Source organism: Mustela nivalis (genome assembly GCF_964662115.1).
Source record: "Mustela nivalis genome assembly, chromosome: 17".
In the NCBI taxonomy this organism is placed as follows: domain Eukaryota; kingdom Metazoa; phylum Chordata; class Mammalia; order Carnivora; family Mustelidae; genus Mustela; species Mustela nivalis.
The window spans coordinates 26,459,717-26,485,600 of NC_139036.1; the positions used below are offsets into that span (position 1 = coordinate 26,459,717).

The 25,884-nt window shown below is 39.4% G+C and overlaps 1 protein-coding gene across 1 annotated transcript in view; it reads left to right on the forward strand.

Annotated features, from left to right (window-relative positions):
* Positions 1 to 25,884, forward strand: part of ACACA (acetyl-CoA carboxylase alpha) — a gene marked incomplete at its 3' end in the record, with an annotated part of 204,764 nt that overhangs the window by 87,358 nt on the left and 91,522 nt on the right. The window contains exons 21-29 of the mRNA XM_082708529.1: positions 313 to 459; positions 794 to 982; positions 1,697 to 1,797; positions 2,549 to 2,637; positions 7,283 to 7,407; positions 15,164 to 15,277; positions 16,473 to 16,586; positions 17,610 to 17,699; positions 19,263 to 19,381. Of these exons, the coding sequence (XP_082564655.1) occupies positions 313 to 459; positions 794 to 982; positions 1,697 to 1,797; positions 2,549 to 2,637; positions 7,283 to 7,407; positions 15,164 to 15,277; positions 16,473 to 16,586; positions 17,610 to 17,699; positions 19,263 to 19,381 (1,088 nt within the window). The remainder of the gene's footprint in view (positions 1 to 312; positions 460 to 793; positions 983 to 1,696; positions 1,798 to 2,548; positions 2,638 to 7,282; positions 7,408 to 15,163; positions 15,278 to 16,472; positions 16,587 to 17,609; positions 17,700 to 19,262; positions 19,382 to 25,884) is intronic.

Here is a 25,884-nt window from a genome sequence, read left to right on the forward strand (position 1 = left end):
AGGGGTAGCTTGGAGGGGCAGATGATTTCAGTGCTTAGTTTTCTTAAGCTTTTCTTTTCTTAAGCTGCTATCCCTCTGATCTCCTGCCTTGTATTTGTGTCTGTAGAGTTATGGAATTAGACTTCGCAAGAATTACTACGATGCTAAGATTCTATGATTTCTTCATGACACTCTGTCCACTGACTTCTCTCCTTGTAGCTGCATACGATAAAGGGACTTCTTGATTGTGAATGATGAATCTGAGTTGCAGTGGTGTGTGTGTAAGCTGCATAGAAGGTAGTGGGTGACTTGCTTTCTCATTGGCATTGGCAGGCTGAGCTTCACACGGGTAGTCTACCACGGATCCAGAGCACGGCCCTCAGAGGCGAGAAGCTCCATCGAGTGTTCCACTATGTCCTGGATAATCTGGTCAACGTAATGAATGGATACTGCCTTCCAGATCCTTTTTTTAGCAGCAGGGTACGAATCACTTCTGTTGGGGAAAGAATGTACAAATAGGGTACCTGTTCTCCAAGATAGTTTAAAAATCACATGAGGATTTAGAGGGAGGGAAAGAAAGTTGTTTGGCCTGAGACCTTGATTTATGGGATTTGAAGTCTTTAAATCCTTGCTGCTTATCTGTGTTACTGACTTCACATTTAATTGGGATTTAAACCAGGGAAAAAGGGCAGTGTTAGATGCCTGTATTAGAGTTTCACAGTAAATACTGTATGGTACTGAATTCAGATGTATCACTTTATTTGAGGGATTGTGTTAATTTTATCTGGATCTTACTTTATTACTTTCTTCTCAGGTAAAAGACTGGGTAGAGCGGTTGATGAAGACCCTCAGAGATCCCTCCTTGCCCCTCCTAGAATTGCAAGATATCATGACCAGTGTCTCTGGCCGTATTCCCCCCAACGTGGAGAAGTCTATCAAGAAGGAAATGGCTCAGTACGCTAGCAACATCACATCAGTCCTCTGTCAGTTCCCCAGCCAGCAGGTATTTAGAGAGTGACACTGTCATTCTCTACTAGCTACTACACAACATTCATTCTTCTCATAGCTACCAGTTCTGGAGTTCACGTTCTAAGATTCCTTCCTGGTTGGATCCTTTCTCTGGAGCTTGTGCTTTTGAAGTCTTGAGTGTTGTGCCCTTCACAAAAGTGTCTCAGGATATAAGCCCAATAACAAAAGTACTAGATGTAAAATGTAAAGTGTTTGTGGTTATGAGGAAAACTTATTGGCGATGTATTTCATAGAGGTTTATTCTTGGGCCTGTGCTCTAATCAGAGGAATTTTGTGAATGTAAAGTAGAGGGATATTTGTAGTTTTATTAGCAATGACTTCCTTACCACACTGGCAGCATGCTCCTTATCCTTTGCTAATTTACATTAGGGAGTTAAGCTAGGCAAGTAGGGGATAAAGTACGGACCATGACCATAAGTATATTCTGCCTATCAAGGGCCTCTGGTAGGGTGGTAGCTTTTGTGATATACTCATTAGTTCATCTGGGAAAGGGTGAAAAGAAATAAAAGTTGCTCATTTAACACAAGCCTCTAAAACTATGCCCAGTAACATCCAGCTATTCCCAACACATTAAAGATAGACGTGATCATGTTATAATTGAGATTACTGGTGGCGATCCTACAAAGGCTAATACTTTGGGTCCCTTTGTTGGGTTGGGTTCATTTTTTTCCTCTTTTTTCTGCTTTAGATTGCCAACATCCTAGATAGCCATGCAGCTACATTGAACCGGAAATCTGAGCGGGAAGTCTTCTTCATGAACACCCAGAGCATTGTCCAGCTGGTACAGAGGTAGTTACATGTAACTCCAGAAGAAAGATTCCTTTCTTCTAAGTGGTCACCGAGAGATTTACCTCAGGTTTGACTAGAGAAATTAGCACTTGTATCTTAGAAAATACCTTGTATCTTCTACATCTTAGAATTGTGAGCTAAAATATTCCTGATGACTTCTTTCTAGTCTGCATCATTCTGTTGAGTATTAAGTCACAGAAATTTCAATCGCTTTCTTTTTCCTTGCAATTTTGATGAAACTCCCGATTTTTCTTCTGGCATAGGGTTGAGTACAACATTCATTCTTCTCAGCTTATGGAGCCAACTGTTGGACTGAAGGAACATTGACAGAACATTTTCAACTTTGAGATGCTCATAAATTTTTTAGATAGCCCTTAGCCATTTCAGGAATGTAGTGATCATTTCTACTTAGCAGTGGGAACTGAATCAAGTTCTGTTAGGTGGGGCTAGCAAGTGGTTTGGGGGGGTTGTTTTGTCCTCCTTTTTTCCTCTCTTTCTTAATTAAAAAAAGCAAAAACAAAAAACCTTGTCTAGACAGATATCTCAGATATCTTAGGCTTAGAATTTAAGTTGATCCAGTTAGTTGATTTTAGGCTGGCCCCTGCCCTGTTCTAGAATTTAGAGGGAAAACGGTGCAGTAGAAAATCTAGAAAGTGAACCTGGACTCTGGGCTTATTATTTAAATAGTCTGTTATTTAATCATGTCAGTCTGTAGGGTTTTTCAGTGGAGACTATTTTTCTGGCTGCCTAGGTACCGAAGTGGCATCCGAGGCCACATGAAGGCTGTGGTGATGGATCTGCTGCGGCAGTATCTGCGAGTAGAGACCCAGTTCCAGAACGGTAAGCCTGTTCCTGAGTACTGTGTTTCTGAAAAGGCTTCCCTGTAGGACTGTGCAGCCGCTGAGCCAGTTCTCCCTGTCACTAACACCCGGACATGAACAAAACTCGTCCTCCTGTCACCCTTTCCTTAAAAACTAAACCTCCATATCCCACTAGTGCCCAAGAAAGGATAACAAAACAGTTTGATGAGATTGTGACTCTGGTAGTGCTTCTGGGAAAGAGCGGCAATAATTTTTCTAGTAGAGATTAGTATTCCCTGTTGATGTCATCTTGACCTTGTTTAGCGAGAGTTGGTTGAGTCATGACCAGGCTGAAATTGAAAAACTCTATCTGAAGAGCTTGCCTCTTGGCAGCTAATCCACGGATTGAGCCACAGTCATCTGAAAAGGGCTCAGATTTTCCACTACTTTTCAGTGTATCATTTCAGTGGAATTTATCCCTGGCTTTCTCTGAAGAGCTTCATTAAATGATGTATAAAGTCTCTAAATGTGAAACTGGGATTTTAAAAGCGGCGTGCTGCTGATACTGCTTCTTGCCACAAGGTGGCAGTGAAACATCATAGAATTTGAAATACTACTTCATGTTTTCTTACAGGTTTTGCTTTCCTTTGTATCACCTGTAAACAGCAAAAATACTCAAGTGAAAATTAGCAAACTAAATCCATCAATGTATAAAATAATACATCACAACCAAAGTTTCTTTATCCCACTACTGCAAGCTTGATTAATATTGGAAAAACCAACTACTATAATTTATCATCTAGGAGATTCAAAGAGGAAGAACCATGGTCATCTAAAGATATTGGGGGGAACATTTGACAGAATTTAATATTCATTCATGATAAATAAACTCTTAGCAAATGATGAATAAAATGGAACTTCTTTAAACATGTGAAGTTCCTCCAGGAAAAAATCCATAGGAAACTTTATGCATACTGTTAAAATTAAAAGTATTGTTGAGAGCATACCCTTTGAGGTAGAAGTAAGACAAGGGCACTGGCTTTCACTGCTGTTTAGCATCATATTAAATGAGCTGGTGCAGTAAGATAAAAAGCACTTAAAGCTATGAGAACTAGAAAGGAGTAGGGAATATATCTGCCACTATTAGATATGATGTCTACCTGAAAAACCTCAAAATATCCACATATTTATTATTAGAATTAAAGTCTAACAAGGATGTCGAATGCAAAAGTCAATATATAAAATCCAATATATGTTTGAATTTTGTATATCTCTATAGTACAACTGTTGTTTGGAAGAGCAGTTTAGAAAAGTAGGCCATTTAAAATAGCAACCCAAAATATGGAATACTAAGGAATAAGTCTAACAAAAAATGTGCAAGCCTCTTTGGAAGAAAATTATAATGAGTAAACAATAATAAAGATCTAAATAAATATCACAGTCTTAGATTAATATATACTTACAAAGTATTGGTTCTCCCCGAATTCATCTATAGATTTGTCGATGTTCCAGCAAAAATCCTAGTAGGGAATATCCATGGAATTTGTTGAGCTAATTCTAAAATGTGCATGAAAGATAAGTCTGACGATAACCAAGACACTTCTAAAGAAATACAGGGTGGGGGATTTGTCCAGTCAAATATCAAGAGTTAATATAAACTCATATTAATGAAGAGATTGTGATACTAGTGTAGGGACAACTTAATGGACTGATGGAATTAACAGCGTAGAAATAGGTCCACACGTATATGAAAATTTACATTATAACACAACAGGCATTATAGATCATGAGCAAAGGATAGACTTTTCAGGAAATGATATACTACTGCAATGTCTTATTTATTTACAAAACCAAAAAAGAAATTGAATCCCTACCTTAAATCATATACACAGAAATCAATTCCAGATGAATTAAAATTAAAGACTTAAACATGTTCTATAAAGGCAAAACTACTAAATTTTTAGGAGAATAGTCTCATGACCTCATGAAGACTTTGTCGTAGAAGGCACACAAGGTGCAAACTATGCAGGAAAAAGCTGATTATTTTGACCCTACTTAAGAGCTTCTATTCATGAAAAGATCCCAAAAAGAGACTGAAAAATAAGCCACAAGGTGGGAGAAGGTATTTACAAAACCTGCACCTAACAAAGGGTGTTAGTAAAAGACAACCTCATAGAAAAATGGGCAAAAGATAATTCACAAAAGGGGGAATACAAATGATCCATAAATGTATGAAAAGACGTTCAAGCTCATTAGTAATTAGTGAAATGTGAGGAAAAATGAGTCTGGCAAAAATTAAAAAGTCAGTATCTTCCACATCTTCTATGAGCGACAGTGCAAATTTCCAAAGTACAAACCACTTTGGAAAAGTTCAGCAAAACCTAATAGAGTTGACCTTTTTAAAATACTCTTCAACCGGGTGCCTGGATGGCTCAGATGGTTAAGCATCTGCCTTTGGTTCAGATCATGATCCTAGGGTCCTGGGTTCAAGCCCCCGACATCAGGCTCCCTGCTCAGTGCAGAACCTGTTTCTCCCTCTCCCTCTGCCATTCCCCCTGCTTGTGCTCTCTGGTTTTATCTCTCTGTCAAATAAATAAATAAAATCTTTAAAAAAAACCACGAAAAACTCTTCAACCTAGCAATTTACTCTTAGATAATAAGACTCTAGAGAAACTCGTACGTATAAGGCCTACTCGTGGTAGCATTGTTCATAATAGCAAAAAAGACAGGAAACAATTAGAACTTAGGTAAGTAGGATAGATCATTGAGTTCTAGTATATTCCTACAATGGATTACTGTACAGTGAAAGTAGATGAACCAAGTTACACATAGGAACAAAAGGATAAATTTCAAGAACGTAACATTGAGAGATAAATAGAATAATTGTAAAGAAAAGTCAAAGAAGGGCGCCTAGGTGGCTCAGTGGATTAAGCCGCTGCCTTCAGCTCAGGTCATGATCTCAGGGTCCTGGGATCGATCCCTGCATTGGGCTGTCTGCTCAGCGGGGAGCCTGCTTTACCCTCTCTCTCTGCCTCTCTGCCTACTTGTGATCTCTGTCTGTCAAATAAATAAATAAAATCTTAAGAAAAAAAAAAGGAAAAGTCAAAGAATGAGTAACATGAAATTCAGCTTAGTTATTTCTGATGGGCGCACGTAGGATCCTTCAAAGATCATTAAAAATATTATAAGATAGATTGTAGTTACCAGGGTGTTTATTCTTCTGCATATATGTTTCGCCATAAAAATTTTTTAAAAAGATAAGTTGGTATCATTGCTTTCTTTCTGCTTAGGGTCTTTGCTGTCTCTTCCCTGGGTAAATAGTTTTTTTATTTCTCCTGGTCCTAGTAAATCCCTTTACCAAGACATATTTCTGTTGTCTCTTCACAGCTGTCTTGGTTGGAGAAAGTATGAATATGGATAGGCCAACCATTTCTTAAATGGCCTCTATTTGTTCTCAATGGGTCTTGTAGGAAATTTTCAGCTCCTAAATATTGTAGCCCACTGTTATTCAAATACATTTAGTTTCATTTTGGGGAAGAAAACAAAACAAAACAAAACAAAACACCTCATGTCAGTCTCTAATATTTAAAACACAGCCAAGTTAACCCTGACTGAATGTGCTCAGTATTCTAGGAATCCATGGTATTACAGTCGAACTGTTCTGGTTTGTAACTTAACATGGAATCTGAACTGAGGTAATTAATCCTTTAGTGTTGTCACGATTTCATAAAATTCTGACCTTGAGACTTTTTGAACGCTAATTCTCCTTTACTTGGAAATTTAATTCTGAGGTAAGCTGTTTTCTGAAGAACTGATATTGTATCCCATGGTGGATATCACTATAGTACAGCTGAAGCTTATGCTTCTGTTGCAAAGCATAGCTTTTCTGGCTAGAACTAACCTGCCCCTGGTGGCATTATGAAGGGCCAGTGAAAATATGCATAACCATACCCTCCCTACAGACCTTTTGACTTAATTCAGGGTTCTCCTTGATCTCTGCCTTAGTTTGGATTTGGAAGCCTAGGCATTGCTTAGCTGTTTCATGTATTTACGGGGAAAAATGTTGATTTCAGAGGTAGCAACTGTCCCCTCTTGTAGATATTGACAGGTTAGTATGGTCTTTATTTTTGAGCTAAAACTGTTCCTTATAGGTAGGGTGAAACATTTTCAGTGAGTCAAACATGAAACCAGAAACTTAAGCTGGGGCCTGACTTTAAAGATCATCAAGCTTTTTAAGCAGCAGAACCCTTTCTGCTAAGGAAATCATTTCAGGAAGCTAAATGAGAGAGTTTAGAGTAAGGATGGGGGTTGGAATTATCACCAGCCACCCAGACTCTAAGACCCACTTTTCCTCCACTCCTTTTGAGGGCGGGGGGGCAGGGGTGGGTGGGTGGGTGGGTGGGGCAGGATGAAAATGAGACTCAGAGAGGTAAAGTGATTTGCCAAGGAGCACAAAGGAAATTGGTAACAGAGCTAGGTTATGAGCCCCGGTCTTAGACCAGATTGCTGGACTCCTAGTCCAGCGTTTCTTTTACTAAATCTCACTGCCAATTCTGTACAAATTCATCCAAGAAAATTCTTAGGATGTTTCCTCTCACTGCTTATCAGGTGAAGGCTATAAAAAAATAGCAGGTAACTGAAAATTCACCCAAAGGATGAGGACCAGTTCTTTTTGCTGCTTGCAGGTCACTACGACAAATGTGTGTTCGCCCTTCGAGAAGAGAACAAGAGTGACATGAACACTGTACTGAACTATATCTTCTCTCATGCCCAAGTCACCAAGAAGAATATTCTGGTCACAATGCTTATCGTGAGTAACGTTTTTCAAAACCTGTAAGGATGGTTGATGTGAAGAAAGCATTTCTCCTCCTGAGGTTCTGTGGTCAGAGGAAAAGCTCCTTGTCTTTTTGTAATTGGGGGATGAGTGGTGCTTGGGTTGTCGGTGAACCATTTTCTTACCCTCTCCCTCTGTCCTTGACCTGAAGGAACCTGCTCTAGTCAGGAAAGGATTGTTCTGGCTATTGTGTATGCAGTCACACATAGGAACTCTGATCTCTTGACTCTGTTTAGAGATGCCTTGTGCTTCCCCATTCCTGCTGTCACTTGTGACAGTAGCTTTAAAATGTACTCTTACCTAGCCAGTATACTTTTTTTTTTTTTAAGATTTTATTTATTTATTTGACAGATGGAGATCACAAGTAGGCAGAAAAGCAGGCAGAGAGAGAGAGAGGAGGAAGCAGGCTTCCTGCTGAGCAGAGAGCCCGATCCCAGCATCCTGGGATCCCGACCTGAGCTGAAGGCAGAGGCTTTAACCCACTGAGCCACCCAGGCGCCCCTAGCCAGTATACTTTGTCATGATAACTCTTGTTTGTTCCATGGGTATCTGCAAGGGCTCTTAAGTCCCAAAACTTAAGAACAAAACTTAAGAACAAAATGTAGTGTTAAAATTTCAGTACTGCCCCTCCCACCAAAGAAATTTAAATTTACTCTGCAACTTCTTTGGGTCCCTTTCTCTTTTACTTACATGGAACCCTAAGCTCAGATTCTTGTACTGGTAATGGATATATGCTTTTGTCCCCATAACCACATAATACGAGAATTAGTAGAAAGTGGCAAATAGAGGTGAGACTAGTAAATGTGATTAGAATTAATATACATTTGACCAATGGGTAAAAGTTCTGTGGACTTTGAACTTAAGGATTTTAAAAGATGGTTTGTAAGTCCTTCACTCCTAGAGTTTTCCAGTTGAGTTAGTTCTAGGAATCAGAGAACAATAGGACTATTCTTAGAGTCCCTACTCCATGAACAATTAACTGCCTGGCTACTGTCTGTTGGTCTTTTTGGGGGACCAAAGTACCTTTCACTCCTAGAATTTCCTCGCTTGTTCCTTTGTGGAATTGGCATTCTTGGTACCTTGATTCCATCATTCTTCTTGGAGGGAAAAAAAAACAAAACTATAAATCGTCACTGTGGTTTTTTATTTCATAGTTCAGAATAAAGGGAAACTAATTAGCTCACATTTCTGGTTAAGAGCAGTGCCACAACTTCATATATGCCTAGCCTGGTTAACTCTCAAGGATATAACATTTTTTTAGAATAGCCACTTCTAAAAACATGTAATTATAGGGAGAGTTCATTACCTTTGCTACCCTAGAATGGCTAGATGGTGGGGAAATCAGAAGACACATTTGAAAGGAAAAAATATGTATCAGCACTATATAATACTTCAACTCCCCTAAGTGACAGGTTTTGACAAAGAAGTGCTTTTATCTATGGCAATTTGCTGATTTTTTTTTTCTCAGTCAAATGGAGGAAGAAATCTCTGACCAGTTAGTTGGTTGTTGTTACTGTTTTTGTTGTTTTTTTTATTTCAATACAAGGATTGCTAATTTTCATTTGGATAAAACAAGACTTTCTGGCCAAAAAGGGTAATGAGGGAGTGGAAGAATCTCTCAGTTTGGACCTAAAATGGGGCATATTTGCCTTTTTAGGGAGCTAATGATGGTGAGTTTTCATTTTATTATGATTACCTTTTTAAGGACTTAACAGTTTTCTGCACTAAAAATAGACCAAAGCCCAGAATCCTTGGAGCAGCAGAAGAGTAATGATCGTCCAAGACTGTCGCTGGGTTTCTTAAATTCTAATTTGTAAGATATAGGGGCTCGGCTCGCTCCTTTTGCGGAGTGATTGTAAGTAACGCTTGCCTTAAGAATCTCATTATTGGAACACGGAGCCATATTTCCTCTGAGAATTCTGGAGTAGCTTTGAGCCGGGGCTGTTCATTTCTCAAGTAATCACGCTGGTGTGATGGAGAGAGAAAATGGCAGCTGTTCGGAGCTCAGGCCTTCAATTTTCTTCAGAGTCCAGTCACTCAAGTGTGTAATTACACGGGGGGTGCTGCAGAGGCGTTGGGCCCTGTCAGAGAACTGGTTTGAGGCTTTGCTTTTTGCTTTTGCCAGTCAGGACAGGCAGAAGCCAATGGGACTCTGACTTGCTGCTGTTCTTTTTTCCCCACCTTGTCATCCTGATTACTTCTTACCTGCATGGATAGTGCCCCAACTTTCTTTCCAACAGGCTGAGCTCTTTGGAGAAAAGAGCTGTTGTTAGTATTTGGGTTTGGATGAATAGGGTGGATGCGGAGGAGTCAGGGAGAGGGAGGAGGAAGAGGAGGAGGAAAAGGTTGAAGATGTGAACCAGAAAGATGGATTTGTCCTTCTCTTTATTTCGGCATTTCATATTTTTCTTAAAACAAAAACAACAAACCCAAACTCAGTAAACAAAGTAGGATCTGTAGGCTTTCATATCATTGAATTTCTTTTGAAATATCAGCTGCTTTCATCTTATCCTAGAGATTTGGAAAACAAGAAGTTAATTGATATGCTCGAGCTGAGGGTCAGCTAGCCATGTCCTATGCAGCAGGAACGAGAGCTCAAAAGGTACTCCCTTCTGACCTGATACTACTGAATACCAGATGTGGGTCTCCTCATTCCTTCCCTGGTAATGGTCAGGTCTCACAGCCATCACCTCGCCCCATGTCTGCATTAATGTTGGTGGCTGGTAAGAGCTATTTTACTGGCTTGGCTCACTCTTTCTCTAGGTCTGTCTTTTACAGATATCACCTGCACATGGTAGCATTTGAATTCCCTAGCTTGTGTTCTCTACCACTTCCCCTTTCTCTGCTTACCTTGGCTTCCTGATTGATGGTTATGTGCCCGGCATTTCAATCTTTGCTTTCTAGAAGTAGAATTGTTCATGGTGTGCTTTGCTGAGCTAAATGATGATTTCTGGGCTTTTGAACCTAGAGGGAGGGATCAAGACAATCAGGTTTCTGTGAATCAGTGTTAGAAAATGTGGGCTGCTCCAAAGAAGCCCTCATCGCCTCCAGGCATGTATTAACATAGTGCCTAGTACTAACTTGCTTCAAGGACTCTGGAGCAAATTTGTTCTAATCTTCCCCCTATCTGGAAAGTAGAATACCAAGTAAAATGCTAGTCTCATCATTTTTTTGTCCATTTGGAGGAACGTGGTGCCTTGATTAAAACTGAAGGCTGGAAGACCAAATTTATTTTTATGAAAGCTTTACTTAAGAGGTTATTATGATTTTTTTTTTTTTTTTTTTCTTTTTAAGAGAGAGCTCAAGTGGGGAGGGGCAGGGGGAGGAGAGAAAGAGTCTTAATGAGACACGGGGCTCTATCTCACAACCCTGAGATGGAGACCTGAGCTAAAATTAAGAGTTGGTTGCTTAACCAACTGAGCCACCTAAGTGCCCTTATTTAAGAGGTTGTGTAGCCAAATTAAGCAGTTTGGCACCAATAAAAAGTATCAACATCCTTGTAGCAGCGGTCGAGATGGCGAAGTATCCAGTAGTCAGCCACCTTGATGCTGAGTAGTCCTCCCCTCACTACTTATTTGTTATTTCTGGAATGGTTCACATGAACATGATACAAACCATGCTCCTCATGAGTAATGCTGGGGCCTGTGAGCCTCTGATTTGGTTTAGATGAGGAGCCTTGCCTTCTTCCTCTTAACATGACTGCAAATAGTTTTATCCAGTGTGTAAATAAGGAAGTCGTCATTCTCTGTGAACCCAAGTTTACTGAACAAGGGTGATATTAACAATGTCTTGTTAAACCTGTCCCATGACATCCTTGGAATGTCAAAAAGTCCACCTGTGACTGGAAGAAATTACTAGTCCATTGCTGATTTGGGGGTTAGTGCCTCACCCACCTGAGCAATAGTGTCGTGAGAGCATTACACATCAGTCACAATCGGTTTTTAATTGCCTTAGGATGCTAAGATCAAGTTGGATTATGTTGGGCTGTCCTGGCAGTCAGCTGCATAACTTGGATGGTTTTGACACTTAAGCATGCTCGTTAAATTTCTGTAAATCTGAAATATTCCCTGTTGTTAGCCATCATCCAGGTTAAGAGTAAATATAAGAAGTAAGTGTGTGATACCAGTCTTAACCATTACTGAATAATTCTGTTAACTTTGGCCTACAAATTTATGCAAGTAACCTGTAATTCCAGAACCAGCAGGTAGGCTCATTAAAAGAACCTCTTTATATTGAGGAAACACATCTGCTGACATAGTCACTATTTAATGTCATTGTTACAAAGTGTTTACCAGAATTAGGTGATGATTTTGGGCTTCCCATTTGGAAGGCTGTCTCTAGGCTAGAGGGCCATAAACTATTAAAATGGCCTTTAGTCCCTGGCGGTTTCTTTTAGGACCTGAACATTGTCCAGGTCAAGGACAAGAGAAAGTTGAGAAGGTTATCTTATATGTGATTTTCTAATGTCAGTCTTTTACTAAGTACTCATGATGACAATGGAGAAAATAGTATTTGAATGGAAAAATCCAAGTCAGGATAAACTAATGGAGGCAATGGTTTATTGATACTGTATTTGCTGCTTCTTGTCCCTCTGGGACAAGAAGGTTTGGTTTCTGTACTTTATTACAAGGAGCCCAGGAGGACTGTGAGCTGGTGATTGTGAATGAATAATTACTTCCCAGTTATTTTTTAAAAATCTCCATAGTTCACTTTTCTTTTGGATACTGTTTCTTTTTTACTACCCCCTTCTACTTCCTTTTCTCTCATAGAGGAAAGAGGAGACCAAAAAAAAAAAAAAAATTTGGTTTTTTAAAAAAGGTGGTTTTCTGTGTTAAGTTAGAACAGGATCTATAGTTAGACAAGAGGATAGCTTCATTTTTGGGTATATATTTTAGTTTCATCTCAAAAGGTAAACCTAGGTTTTCTTTCAAGGGAAAACATTGCATATCAAAGCTGTTGTGTCTGATAAAAGTAGGTAGCTAATGTTCTTATTTTGTCGTGTTTTATTTTGTTGTTAGATGTTGAGACTTGAGTCTGGCTGTTTGCAGAGCAGCTGAGTTTCATTACTGAGGACACCTGTTAGGCTTTTAGATCTTTCAGTGGGGCTTTCTGATGAATGCAGTAAGAACCTCAGAAAGGAATATTTTTCTCTATTAGGAATATTAGGAAAAGAGGGATTTCATAGGAAAAACTTGCCTTGGTTTCCCTATCTGCTGTTTCCTGTCTGTTCTTCTGTCTTCCTGTGGTCTGTCCCTGGTCATTTTTTTTTTTTTTTAAAGATTTTTATTTATTTGACAGAGAGAAATCACAAGTAGACAGAGAGGCAGGCAGAGAGAGAGAGAGGGAAGCAAGCTCCCTGCTGAGCAGAGAGCCCGATGCGGGACTCGATCCCAGGACCCTGAGATCATGACCCGAGCCGAAGGCAGTGGCTTAATCCACTGAGCCACCCAGGCGCCCCTGTCCCTGGTCATTTTATGTATTCCTTTGAAATTCTTTTTTGCTCCTTTGTTCTCAACAAAAGATGCAACTTAGCTGCATTTTTCTCCCTCCTTTGTATGCCCTGCAGTAGGTGGAGAGGCCCTCTGGTTTCTGACTCCATGCTCAATTGAACCCTGGATTTATAGTCACCTATTAGCTTCTTCTCTCCTCCCCTCTCAGGTCAGTGAATTCCCTGCACTAAACAGGTGGAACTTCCCACTCCGATCAGTGAGTTACCTGTGATTAGCAGGTGAAAACAATACTTGCACTTCCTTAACTATAAATCCCATCATGTGTTTTACAACTCTGGACTCTTGGAGCAACTTCTGGTTGGTGGATTGGAGAACCAGAAAGTATTTCATGTTTCAGAATGTTTGAGAAAGGGAATCTGGATTGCCTGGTTGGGTGAGTGTTCCACCCTTGGTTTTGGCTCAGGTCAGGACCTCAGGGCTGTGAGATCGAGCCCCCACTGGGCTCTGCACTCAGTATGGAGTCTGCTTGAGATTCTTTGCACATACACTCTCTCTCAAATAAATAAATACATAAAGTCTTTTAAAAAAAGAAAGAAAATGTTTGGGAAGCCTTTTTCCCAGCATAGTCATGCTGAGTACTCTAGAACTGTTTACCCTGTGATGTGGAAGGCAAGTAGGGAACTATCAAGAGTATGCCCTAGATGAGGAAGGTAAGTATGACATAGAGATTCTTCAGAGAAGACGCTGATAATCAGGGTAGGAAGAAGATCAAAAGGCAGCAACAGCAAGCCTTTCAGGGATCTAGTCATCTTTCATATCCTGTTGGTAGTAGAGGGAGAATAAAAATTCACTACAATATAAAGGCAGTTAATTTCAAACTCCAAGTAGAGGAACTAGGTGTAAATATGTATATTTTATATGTGGTGTGAGGAACTTCTATAAATAGCTCTGTAAAGTTCAGAAAAGGACAGACATTTCTAAAAACTGCATCTGCACTTTTCTCAGCTTAAGTGAAAATTATGTGGATAACGGATGAATTTAGGGAATAAATTAATATTCCACTGAAGAAAAAACATTTTCCTCAAAATATGATAGAGATATTTTCTTAAGAAATTTTAACTTTTAGGGGGTGCCTGGGTGGCTCAGTTGTTAAGCGTCTGCCTTCGGCTCTGGTCATGATCTCGGCGTTCTGGGATTGACACCGCATAGGGCTGCTCACTGCTCAGTGGGAAGACTGCTTCTCCTTCTCCCACTCCCCTGCTTGTGTTCCCTCTCTCACTGCCTCTCTCTGTCTGTCAAATAAATAAAATCTTAACCCCCCCAAAAAAAAATTTTTTTTTTTTTTAAACTTTTAGGAGAGGAAGGACCTAATTGAATAAACCCGTGGACTGTATAGTAGGAACTTGGTTTTTCCCTCTAATCCAAGGATTCACCATGTTTAGTTATCCTGGAATGATTCCTGGCATAGCAAAAGGATAAATGATTTTGGGTATAGAATTGTCAGCATATGAGATGGTGTTTTTATTTAGTGTGTGTTTTTAAATGAATGATTTGTTCTTGTGCTTCTGTTTTGCACCCTCCTGGGATGCTGAACATTTGGTGTGTGGAACGAAAACCACCAGGAGTGGTTCCTGTTGCCTTATTCTGCCTTCTTTCCAAAAGTGGGAGAGGAAACAGGAAAGCCTTTAGTCCCCATATTATTTAAAACCTCTTAAAACTCTGAGGCCTCATCTGTTATGTTTTACTCCGAATTCCCTGACCCCTTTAAATGGTCTCCGATGATTTTTTCTTCACATTAAAAGTACAGTGCGGATTTGTGAAGAAATTCACTAGGATTTTGAATACGAATGACTGAGAGATTTAGGTTTCTCCTTAGCAGTGGCTTCCTCTGGAATCTTCTTGACTACATTGTTTGGGATAAAAATAACAAGTTCACATTTTCTTTCTTTCTTTCTTTTTAAGATTTTATTTATTTGTCCGAGAGAGAGAGAGAGAGCGAGCACACAAGCAGGCAGAGAGGCAGGCAGAGGCGGAGAGAGAAGCAAGCTCCCTGATGAGCAAGGAGCCCGATGTGGAACCCTATCCCAGGACTCTGGGATCATGACCCAAGCCTAAGGCAGTGGCTCAACTGACTGAGCCACCCAGGCATCCCAACAAATTTGCATTTTCTCATTAATCTAGCTATGTTCACTTTGTTTTTGTCTTCTTTTCCTATTTCAGAGTTCTAGCCATAATTCTTTTTAATGTGGTTTTGTATATGTTTTTTTCACACTAACAATTAGGACCAGTTGTGCGGTCGGGACCCTACTCTCACCGATGAGCTGCTAAATATCCTTACAGAGCTCACTCAACTCAGTAAGACCACCAACGCCAAAGTGGCACTTCGAGCACGCCAGGTAAGGACACGTGTTGGCTATCTGGAAGGAGAAATGGTTTTCATAGATTGGGTGGTCGTAGAAATAGTGAGCTTTTACTCTGTCACCTGACAAAGATCAAACAATTTTCTACATATGTCTTCTCATTGCCCTCAGAACAAATGTTTTCATGTGATATGTTTTTTAAAGAGAAAGGAAAACAACATTGAGTCTCTTTGAAATAGAAGTCTTTTTCCCCCTTATAAAATTCTGTTACTGTTTCCTGCCTTTGCTAGGAGCCATGAAGTAGTAAACCAGAGTCATGTGGAGGAAAGGAAGCTAAGCTCCCCAAAGAGAGCTTAGAAGCAGGTGAAAACTTTTTAAGTGTGTAGGGAAAAATTGAGTATGGGAAGCAGAAAGATAATGCAATGAATCCGAGGTGCTAGCAATCAGAACAACCCTAGAGAAGTCCGGTTAGTTTCACCCTGTAGTTTGCATTTCCATTCCAAAAGGTTTCAGCAGGGAAGCCAAGAAGTGGCGCTCCCTTTGTGTTTCAGTGCATGGGCATTGAAAAGGAAGCGGCATTTGAAGCTGTTCAGTGACCTTCTGCTTTCTCCACAATTGTATCCATGTCACTGAGCTACTCAAAGTTATTGAACCTCTCAGTGACCTGCTGAGACTATTCAGGTCCCACCGTGTCTCTGTGTGTTTGTGACACTGCCCCCACATGCATTGGTGTTACATCCCGACACCTTCTCCTTGATACTAACCAAATACCTGGGGCTGTCAGAGCAGCTTTCGCTAGTCCTCCTCCTATTTCAGATTTGCAGAAGCCCAGCTCTGTTGCTTCCACCTTCCCCACAGCTGCTCCCTGCCAGACCCGATTCCCAATTAACAGCTAGTCATGCAGTCCCCAGGACTAGCAGCTTTGCAATGGTAAATCACATGCACTGAGGGAACTTGATTGAAGCTGTTTTCTCTCTCTCTCCCTCTGTCCCCCCCCCATGGGAAATTGCCCACAACGCAAATCATGGTGAGAGTCAACCGAGATGCAGTATTTGGTGGCATTGGCTTTATGTTACAGGACCTAGAAGTTGTTTTACTTGGTCTCTGTTTTATCTTTGATGCCTGCACTTACAGATTTATATTTATTGCTTTTGTATCAGAGCTGCCTAATAGGAGGCTAGAATAATCACTCCCTCAGGAACTTATCCCTCTTATTTTGCTCTCACTCTAGGTTCTTATTGCCTCCCATTTGCCATCATATGAGCTTCGCCATAACCAAGTAGAGTCCATCTTCCTTTCAGCAATTGACATGTACGGACATCAGTTTTGCATTGAGAACTTACAGGTATACATGTAGTCCTTTTCTACCATTGTGCACTCTTGTCCTCTTTATTCCTAAGCATGATTTAATTAATCGATCTATTTTGATTTTCTGGGTAGTGAGGTTTCATGCCTTGACTTTTTAAAATGATGTATAATTACAATTTTTTTTTTCATAAAAATGCTTTGGAATTTTGGTTGAGCTTAAAAATCCAATAGTCCAGCCTTGATAGACGTGTCCTGTTGAAGTCTTTACCTCTTGTGCTTTTTATCCAGAAAGTATTCTGGGCTAGAATTAAGTGGTTGCACTGGTTGATGTCTGGTATTTGAATTCGTTGTGTAAATAGGTAGTTGTTAGTGTTCTAGGGACAAAATTACTTAAGTCATTTAAATTTTATTTTATTATAATGCTTACTATTAAGCTATATACAGAGCCACTTTTATAGAATAGTATTGGATAATTTTACTACTAATTGGAAGGATCTTGACTATCACTTTTGACAACATCATTTTCTCAGGAATGACATTCTATTTTTCTACCTGTAAATAAGTAATACTGTTCTGTCCAGCCAAGGGAGTCTTCAGGCTTTCTGTCAGATTTCCTTCTGGGGAACCTAGAGAGGGAGAAAGGATGTTCTTGTTTATTTGGTTCAGAGCTGAAATAGAGGGTTTCAACTGGGGTCCTAATCTGTGGTTTACCATAGTGGAGGATTGAGACAGTATTTGAGAGGCTGAGTACGAATATATGTCAGGAAGGATATTAATTATGGTCATTAATAAATGTGTTGTTAGTGTATTACTTTTAAGAATTTTACATATATTAATTCTTCTGATGCTCACAATAGACCCTTGAGGTTAGGTATCATTATTTTCCCTATTCTGTGGCTAAGGAAGCTGGAGCACAAAGAAGGTAAATTTCATACATGACACTCGTAGACAGAATTCTTGGGTTACTCTGAGTGCTTCAAAATGCTAATTAAGTATTGTACTAATTAAATATTGTTCTCTTTTGGATGTAGTGGTTTAAGCTTGTCTCTGTGCCTTCCAGAAACTCATCTTGTCTGAAACGTCTATTTTTGACGTCCTCCCAAACTTCTTCTACCACAGCAACCAGGTAGTGAGGATGGCAGCTCTGGAGGTAAGATTTCATAGTAACACGATGTGACCTTTTTCGGTTTCTAGCAGGTTTCTTCTGTCCACTTGGTATTGTATCAGTTCTTTTTTTTTTGGCCTTAAGGTTGGTGTTTTAGAGTCTTTTTTCCCTCTGAAACAGACACTTGCTTTTACTCAAGTGTTTCAGCTGAACTAATCACCATTCTGGGCTCCAGTCACAGGAAAAGAGCTGCCAGCATTTTTCAATAGTCTCTACTTTCCAGATAATTTGGATTCACTCATTTCATAATAAATTAGGATTCCCTAAAAAATAATAAGTGAAAAAACATATGGCTGACCAGAGCATCTACCATTTTTGTGATTTGGGCCAAAAAAGAGAGATTTTAATTATCGTCTGAATTTTCAGGCAGCGCTTAGGAAATATTTTGTCATGAGAAAGAAAGTATTAACACTAAATGAGCTGTGTGTGTTTAATATGCTTTACTCTTTTTCTCATTTAACCCTACCATTACTTCATGAAGTAAAAAGAAAGTGAGACTGAATTTGAGACTTGTCCATGTTTATGTAGATAATAAGTGGAAGGGTTTGTATTTGAATCCAGATCAGGCCAACTCAAAGCCTTTTCTGTTCCCACTACAGCACTCTACCTCATTAAGCACAAAACTTGCAGGCCCTGAATACTGCTGTAAAATTGCCAAGTGGATGTTTTTTTGAAGATGAAGAAGAGGAGTGTTTTAGATGATCTTATGTAACACGGCATCACTACAATCTGTTGCAAGCTCCTTTGGCTTACTTTTTATTTGTATTCTGTGGATAGATTGTAATGTATCCTACTCCCTAAATACCAAATTTTAAAAGTATCTAAGTGTCTTAGAGTACTTTCATATCACTTAATGAGAAGTCTCCTTATGTACCTCCCATGATAGAATCCCATGCAGCATTTCATGTGCCTGGCAAATTGGCTGTAAAGTGCACAAGGTCAGACTGATGGTTTTTGCTGGGACGGAGCCTGTTGCTGTGTTTTTTAACTCTTGAGTCAAGTTAGTATGTGTGAGATCATCATGTCATGTTATGTCGTACCGTTCTTGCCTACGGTTTGGGGAGTATGAGTAATCTAAAATAATTTAGGGGAGTGGGAAGACAAAGATACAGGATAGTGAGAGAGTTGAAGTGTACAAAAATAGTTTCTGTCTTTTGCTCTCACTCTGCAGGTGGCTCAGAACCAGTACCTCTCATTTGTCTCGCCACTTGCTTTTATCTTCTGTTGAAATAATTGTGCGCCACGAATTAATGGTTGCAGTTCTGTATGCTCGCTTTTACTAATGATCAAAACTTCTCCTGAGTTTGGGTTAGTCTGAAAGGTTTATGGCCCAGCCAGAGATGTCCAGCAGAGGCGGGCTAGTTTTATTTCCGTTTGTAGTCATGGGTATAGTTTTAAGACTTGAGCTTTATTAATTGAAGCAAGTTATTTATGTTCAGAGCCTTCTTCTCATTACATTCCTCTTCTCAGGACTATCCTTTTCCTGGGCTAAGCATCTCTTAGTTTCTGTTTTCCAAGTGTATTTACTGAGGATTACTTTTTAACCAGGTTTATGTTCGAAGGGCTTATATTGCCTATGAACTTAACAGTGTACAGCATCGCCAGCTTAAGGACAACACCTGTGTGGTGGAATTTCAGTTCATGCTGCCCACATCTCATCCAAACAGGTGAGTCTGAACTGGGATGTGCATCTGAGCCAGCCAGAGATGTATCAGGGGAGTTAAGGGGAGTAATGTATGCACCAGCTCCATGTGGTTTTGGGTTTGGCTAGAAACATAGAGCAGAAAATGAACAAATTTAAATCATGAGAGAAGAGTCTCTTGGTACCCACTTTTTTTTTTTTTTTTTTAATTGTTGATCTGGAGAGATGGAGTACAGTCTAATTAAGATAAAAATTTGAGGGTTGCCTGGGTGGCTCAGTTGGTTGAGCAGCTGCCTTTGGCTCCTGTCATCATTTCAGAGTCCTGGGAACAAGCCCGCATCAGGCTCCGTGTTCAGCAGGGACTCTGATTCTCCCTCTGCCCCTCCCTGCCACTTGTGCTCGAGTGTGTGTGTGTGTGTGTGTGTCCTCTGTCTCTCTCAAATAAATAAAACCTTTTTTAAAAAAAGCATAAAAATTTGAGGATTAGTTCATCATCTGTGTTTCCTTGTATTATGTCACTGAGGAAATATAGTTATTTTCTTTTTTCAAGTCAGAATTTACTGGCATTTTATTTGCTGGAATCTTGCCGAAAATCACTTTTTCTTTTTTCTTTTTCTTTTTCTTTTTTTTTTTTTTTTAGCAGTTTAAGTCAAACAGTTGGAACATGAAAATATCTTGGGTGGGGGCGCCTAGGTGGCTTGGTCGGTTAAGCATCTGAGTCTTGATCTCAGTTCAGGTCTTGATCTCAAGGTCATGAATTCAGACCACGAGTTGGAGCCTACCTTAAAAAAAAAAAAAAAAAAGAACTCGGCTAGAATGCTTTTCTATAAATTTGTGATAGGTTAATTGAAACTTCAATCAGGTGTTAAAAATCACACTTCAGAAGGAAACTGAAATTTGACTGAACGGTATAATTAAGCCATGCTAATTCCATTATTTTTCCCTTCCTAAGCCCTTTAGGAAATAAAATGTATATACAGAAATTTGTTTCAGTACTTCTTTGGTTTTAAGATGAAAATACTTTATCTTGTACACTGATTTGTTTTTAAAATATTCTGAGGCAGTGAAAACCAAGGAATCCCACCCACACATACATTCATCCCCTCCTGTATTTTCATTCTTTTTAGTAATACCATAGGAAATATAAATACCACAGCCAATCTTAAGCAGCCCCCCTCCATTTCTTCTTTATGGCCTTTGGTTCTTCACTTCGTATTACAAAGTACTGTGTCTTCGGGGATCCTTGGTTATAGACAACAGAAATGGTTTTGTTCTGAATTGCTACTTCACCCAAAGCAATAGAAACCCTTCCTAGAGACAAAGAAGTCTGTGCTGAGACTTTTGGCCACTGGATGCCACTGTTGATCCAGCAGAGGTCAGCAACCGGAGCAGAGGCATCTTCAGAAAAAGTACTTCTCTTCTTTGTCTCAGAAGATCCTTTCACATCTCTACCTCAAAAATACCTCATGGCTGGCAGAGAAAAGCATATATCCTTGATTTAGCAAGCATATCTCGGTACATTTTTGCCTCCATGGATTTCAGAATCTCATTTTCTAGAAACGAATGGTTGTCCTTCAGCGAGCGGCGAAGTGCTCACGGCACACATGGGCTCAGCACTCGGTCTTCTTTCTTTTCCTGCATTCCTTGAATAATTGTAGGGAACTACACGCTATACTTAATGCTCTTTGTGATTCTCAGGACATTCTCCTTTTCTTCCTGCTTTCTACTACCTCTTCCCTGTGGGCAGTGATTTGTAGTCAGGCTGCACAGCTGCTTCTGATTTCCTTCCCTCCTCATTGCTCCCCTTGTCTTTCTGAATTGCTCTCCCTGTCCTACTTTTTATTTGAGGATACGTGTCCAGTTTGGTGAAGGAAAATGAGAGAAATGCCTCTTAACTGTTTGTTAAGAAATCTTATTCACCTTTCCATCTCAAGGATATGAATCTTGGTTATTCCTGATACGGCTTCAAAACTTGGATGCTTGTCCCTTCCAATGTCTGAGGTATACACATCCCTGTGGATAAAGACCAGACTTGAACAGGGCTGTGATCCCATTTTCTCTCTCCGGTCTTCCTTGGTTGTGTGTATATAAAATTATAAACTGCTAGTAGTAGTAGTTGTTGTTAGTAGTAGTAGCAGTGGTACTAGTAGTATAGATATAAAGGTTAAGAGAAGGACAAGTAAAAAAGGAAAGGTAAAATAGTCTTTGTGAAAACCAGAAAAATATTGAAATTGCTTTAATGTCCTTTTAAGCTAAGTCCTTTTGTTAGTTTGGGAATGTAAAATGTGCTATCAGATTTAATCACTGAGTGATATATTCAGTTATAGAGTATAGCTTTTTCACTGAATTATACATTTGCTACTTGAATTTAGTTTTATAAGATTTTATATATTTCTTAACAAATGTTTTTGTTGCAATTTGAAGTTATGACCTCATTCTGACACCAGCTGGTGTACTGCAGTTCAGTTCTGAAGCTAACCACCTTGAGCTAGATCAGATAACACCAGTTAAGGGCTCGATCCTTCACAAAACGATCCCTACTTGAGATGGGGCCACAAGTGGTGTTCCCAAGCCACCTGCACCTCTGAGCAACTGGCTACAAACTTGGGGGTTCCCAGGACTCCATCCAGCATAATAATTCACTAGAACAACTTAAAAATTCTGAAAGCACTATACTTATGAGCATAGTTTTATTAGAAAGGACACAAGATCCAAACCAGCCAAATGAGGAAACATGTGGAATAAAGTCTGCGTGGGTCCTGAACACAGCTTTCCTGTTTTTTCCCTTTGGATTCAGATACTCATTCTCTATATGTTCACCAACCACAAAATTCTATTAAATTTTAGTGTCCAGAGTTTTTATCAGGGTTTCATTATAGTGGCATGATTGATCGAATCACAGATCACATTAAACTCAATCTCTAATCCCTCTCCCCTCCACAGAGGTCCAGCTGGCTCAAAGCCCCCAACCCTCTAATCACATGGTTTGTCTTTCTAGTGAGCAACCCCTGGGCTGAGTTATCTCATCTCTTAGCATAAACTCAGACGTAATCCAAGGGGCACATGAATAATGAAGATACTTCTGTTTCTTTTGAGAAATTACAGGGATTTAGAATTTCTCTCCCAGGAACCAGGGACAAAGGCCTGTCAAATTCTTTATAAAAGGCCAAAGAATTCTAGGTCTCCTCTAATTTTAAAGGTTTTGTTTATTTTTACTTTGGAGAGCGAGAGTGCACACAGCCTTGGGGGAGAGGCAAAGGGAGAGAGGATCTCAAGCTGACTCTGTGCTCAATGCAGAGCCTCATGTGGGGCTCCATCCCAAAACTCTGAGACCGTGGCCCCCCACCGAAAGCAAGAGTCAGACGCTCAACTAGCTGAGCCTCCTAGGCACCCCAGGGTCTCTTAATTTTAACTAGTTTTAAGGCAATTTCCAACTTTTTTCCCAACTGTAGTACTATCATTCTTTCCTATTATTGTTTTGAACAAGCAGGCAGTGAGCATACTGGTTTTTATTCTGCAGAAGTAAGTTATAGGAGATGATCTACCAGCATCTGTTCCACTCCCAATCTCATAAGGCTCAAGGACACACTTATGTCCACTAACCTCTAGATTAATGATTATCAGAATTATTTAGGAAATATTTTTAAAATACTGACTGCCAAGATTCTAATTCATTTTGAACCAAACTCCAGGGGACCACTCTTTGAAAATTGTGACAAGCACCTGCAGTTAAGGATTACTACAACTAGGCCAGCACTGCCCACTAGAAATAAAGTGCAAGCCACATATGTTAAATTCTAAGTTTTTAGTTGGCCATATTTAAAAGGGTAGTGAGAAACAGATAAGGCATGCTGGGTGGCTCAGTCGGTTAAGTGTCTGCCTTCAGCTCGGGTCGTGATTTTGGGGTCCTGCATTGGGCTCCTTGCTCAGCCAAGAACCTGCTTCCCCCTCTGTCTGCTGCTCTCAGTGCTTGTGCACTCACTCTCCCTCTGTCAAATAAATAAATAAACTTAAAAACAAATAAAAAAAGAAACAGATAAAATTACCTTTAAAAACATTTTCTTTAACCCATCATATTTAAAATACCATTTCAGTATGTAGTAAAAAGTTATTAATGAGATATTTTTCATTCTTCCTACTCAGTCTTAGAAATTTAGAGTGAATTTTATACTTATAGCGTGTCTCAATACAGATTAGCTGTATTATAAGCACTTCTTAGCCACATAGACTGCTCTACTCTAGACCAAAAATTAATTAGGACAATCACACTGAGCCCTCTTTATTTTATGTCAATGGGAGTGCCCCTGGGATGGATTAAAAAAAAAAAAAAAAAAGGCAACAAAAACCTCTTACGTTTCTTGTTCTTAGTAGTTACAGGAATTATCCACACCTTATACTGTAGGTATTCTACTATAGTATCTTATGCATCCTTTAAAAATTACTCAATGAGAACAGATAGCAAGCATATGAATATACATATTTTACTTATCAATGCAAAACAGAATTTTATAGTATTTTTCCCAGTTGGGGTTAACAAACCAAAAATTCTTGGGGGAGAAAACAGATCCATTCTTAAGCCAGTTTTTTTGCATTTTCTTTCCTGGTTTTCACATTCCTACTCAGACATTCGTTTGAAGTAGACTAAATTTGTCCAGCAATCCTTAGAAGCAAGTATCTTTCTAAGTGCTATCAAAGCAAGACTACAGTCTCTTGTTGTGTTCAGGGTCACCTGGTGGAATTCCATTCCTGCAGTTTATATTTGACTAGTGATTTAGCTCTTGTGGGTTGGGATGAAACACGGCTCTCTGCAAACTGAAGACAGTAAGAGTATTTTTTCTGAAAAATGCCTTAGATACTGTTTGAATTGAAGACCCATGCCATTGGGACATGTTTTGATTTTTAGAGAAGCAGGCAAAACAGGCAAATTCCATTACAAATGAATGGAGCCCCCTCTAAGAAGGGAGAAGATACCCTTTTGGGCACACGTTTGGGCAGTTAGTATGTGGGCAGCGTGTTTGGTGCCTTTTTATTTTTGTTTAAATTTATCGTGGGACTTTGTATTGCTTGACATTTTCAAATACCTTTAAAACTTACTGTGGGAAAAACACTTAATGTGATATCTACCCTCTTAACAAATGTTTAAGTGTACAATATGTTACTGTTGACTTGTAGTTCAATGTTGTACAGTAGATCTCTAGTGCTTATTCATTTTGCTTGACTGAAACTTTGGCTTGGCGCTTACTTACTGTATGTTTCAGTATAATTGGACAGTGAGCTTTTTTCTAATACTCTGCACAATATTTAAGAAAAGAAAAAGATAACTGAACCGTTTTTTGCTAACCTCTCTGACTCTCTGCATCATCCTTCCTGCTAGGTAGGCCTCGGTCAAGGCAAGGTGTGTTATCTTCCTGATCTTCTACCCAAGACTTGTAAGTTTTTTTCTGGGAGCTGCAGTTGCAGCTTACTTGACATCTCCAGTTCTTGTTCACCAGAAGATCCAGTTATTAGAGCTTCAGTCAGGGAAGCTCCTGGTATAGATAGATCCTTCTCTTCTTAAATTACCTTCATTTGAGAAGAAAATGTGGAGATTTTCCTGACTTAAACATAATAGAAAACCTATAAATGTTATGTGTGTGTGTTTGTGTTTCTTCTGATATTTAAATGCTCTTCCCAATTGCATGAGAATTTTTTGGATGGAAGGGGATTTGGGGGGGTTTGTTGTTATTGTTGTTGTTTAAAGATTTTAAGTAATCTCTGCATCCAGTGTGGGGCTCGAACTCGACCCCAAGATCAAGAGTTGCATGGTCCACAGACTGAGCCAGCCAAGAGAGCCAGCCAGTCTCTCTTGTGGTTTTTTTAAACACGCCTTGTAACCAGTTAGCAATTGTCTTTAAAATAGTGAGTTTTTTTCAATTATTTTCTTGGTGTAGGAATAGTTAAGACAGCTGGTCTAAAAAAAAGACACCTGGTCTGCACTAAAAGAACAGTTTATTATTATCCAGGCTTTAAGGATTTATTTCTCTTGTCTAAGATTCCCTCAGCCCAACTCTTTGGTGAATTCAACGAGTATTTTGCATGGGTTGATCCTTGAGCTCAGACTAGATCATTCAGGGCTCCTTGTTCTCATCCTTGCTTTCCAGTGAAGCTCAGGGCTTAGTACCCTAGGGTGTGTATGTGTGTGTGTGTATTTGTCTTTTCTTCTCCATCCCCAACCCCTAGTTGGTCACTCTCTGGTGCTGGTGATGAAAAATCTTGTTAAAAGCATCGTTCTAAACGTCTTTATTTTTGACAACTCAGAATCATTTGACGTTTAGGATTTCACTTGGCTTTGGGCACATTTAAGTAACTCAGAATAATCTCAAAACAAGTAAGTTATTTAGTCAGTCTACATATTTGGTCTTTTAAATATAGCTATATTCATACAAACACATGTAAAATATTATCCCATAAACTCTTTGGCTATGCATATTATGATAATTTGGGACTGTGAAATTTAAAACTCCAAATGATTTTCATAAGTAATACATA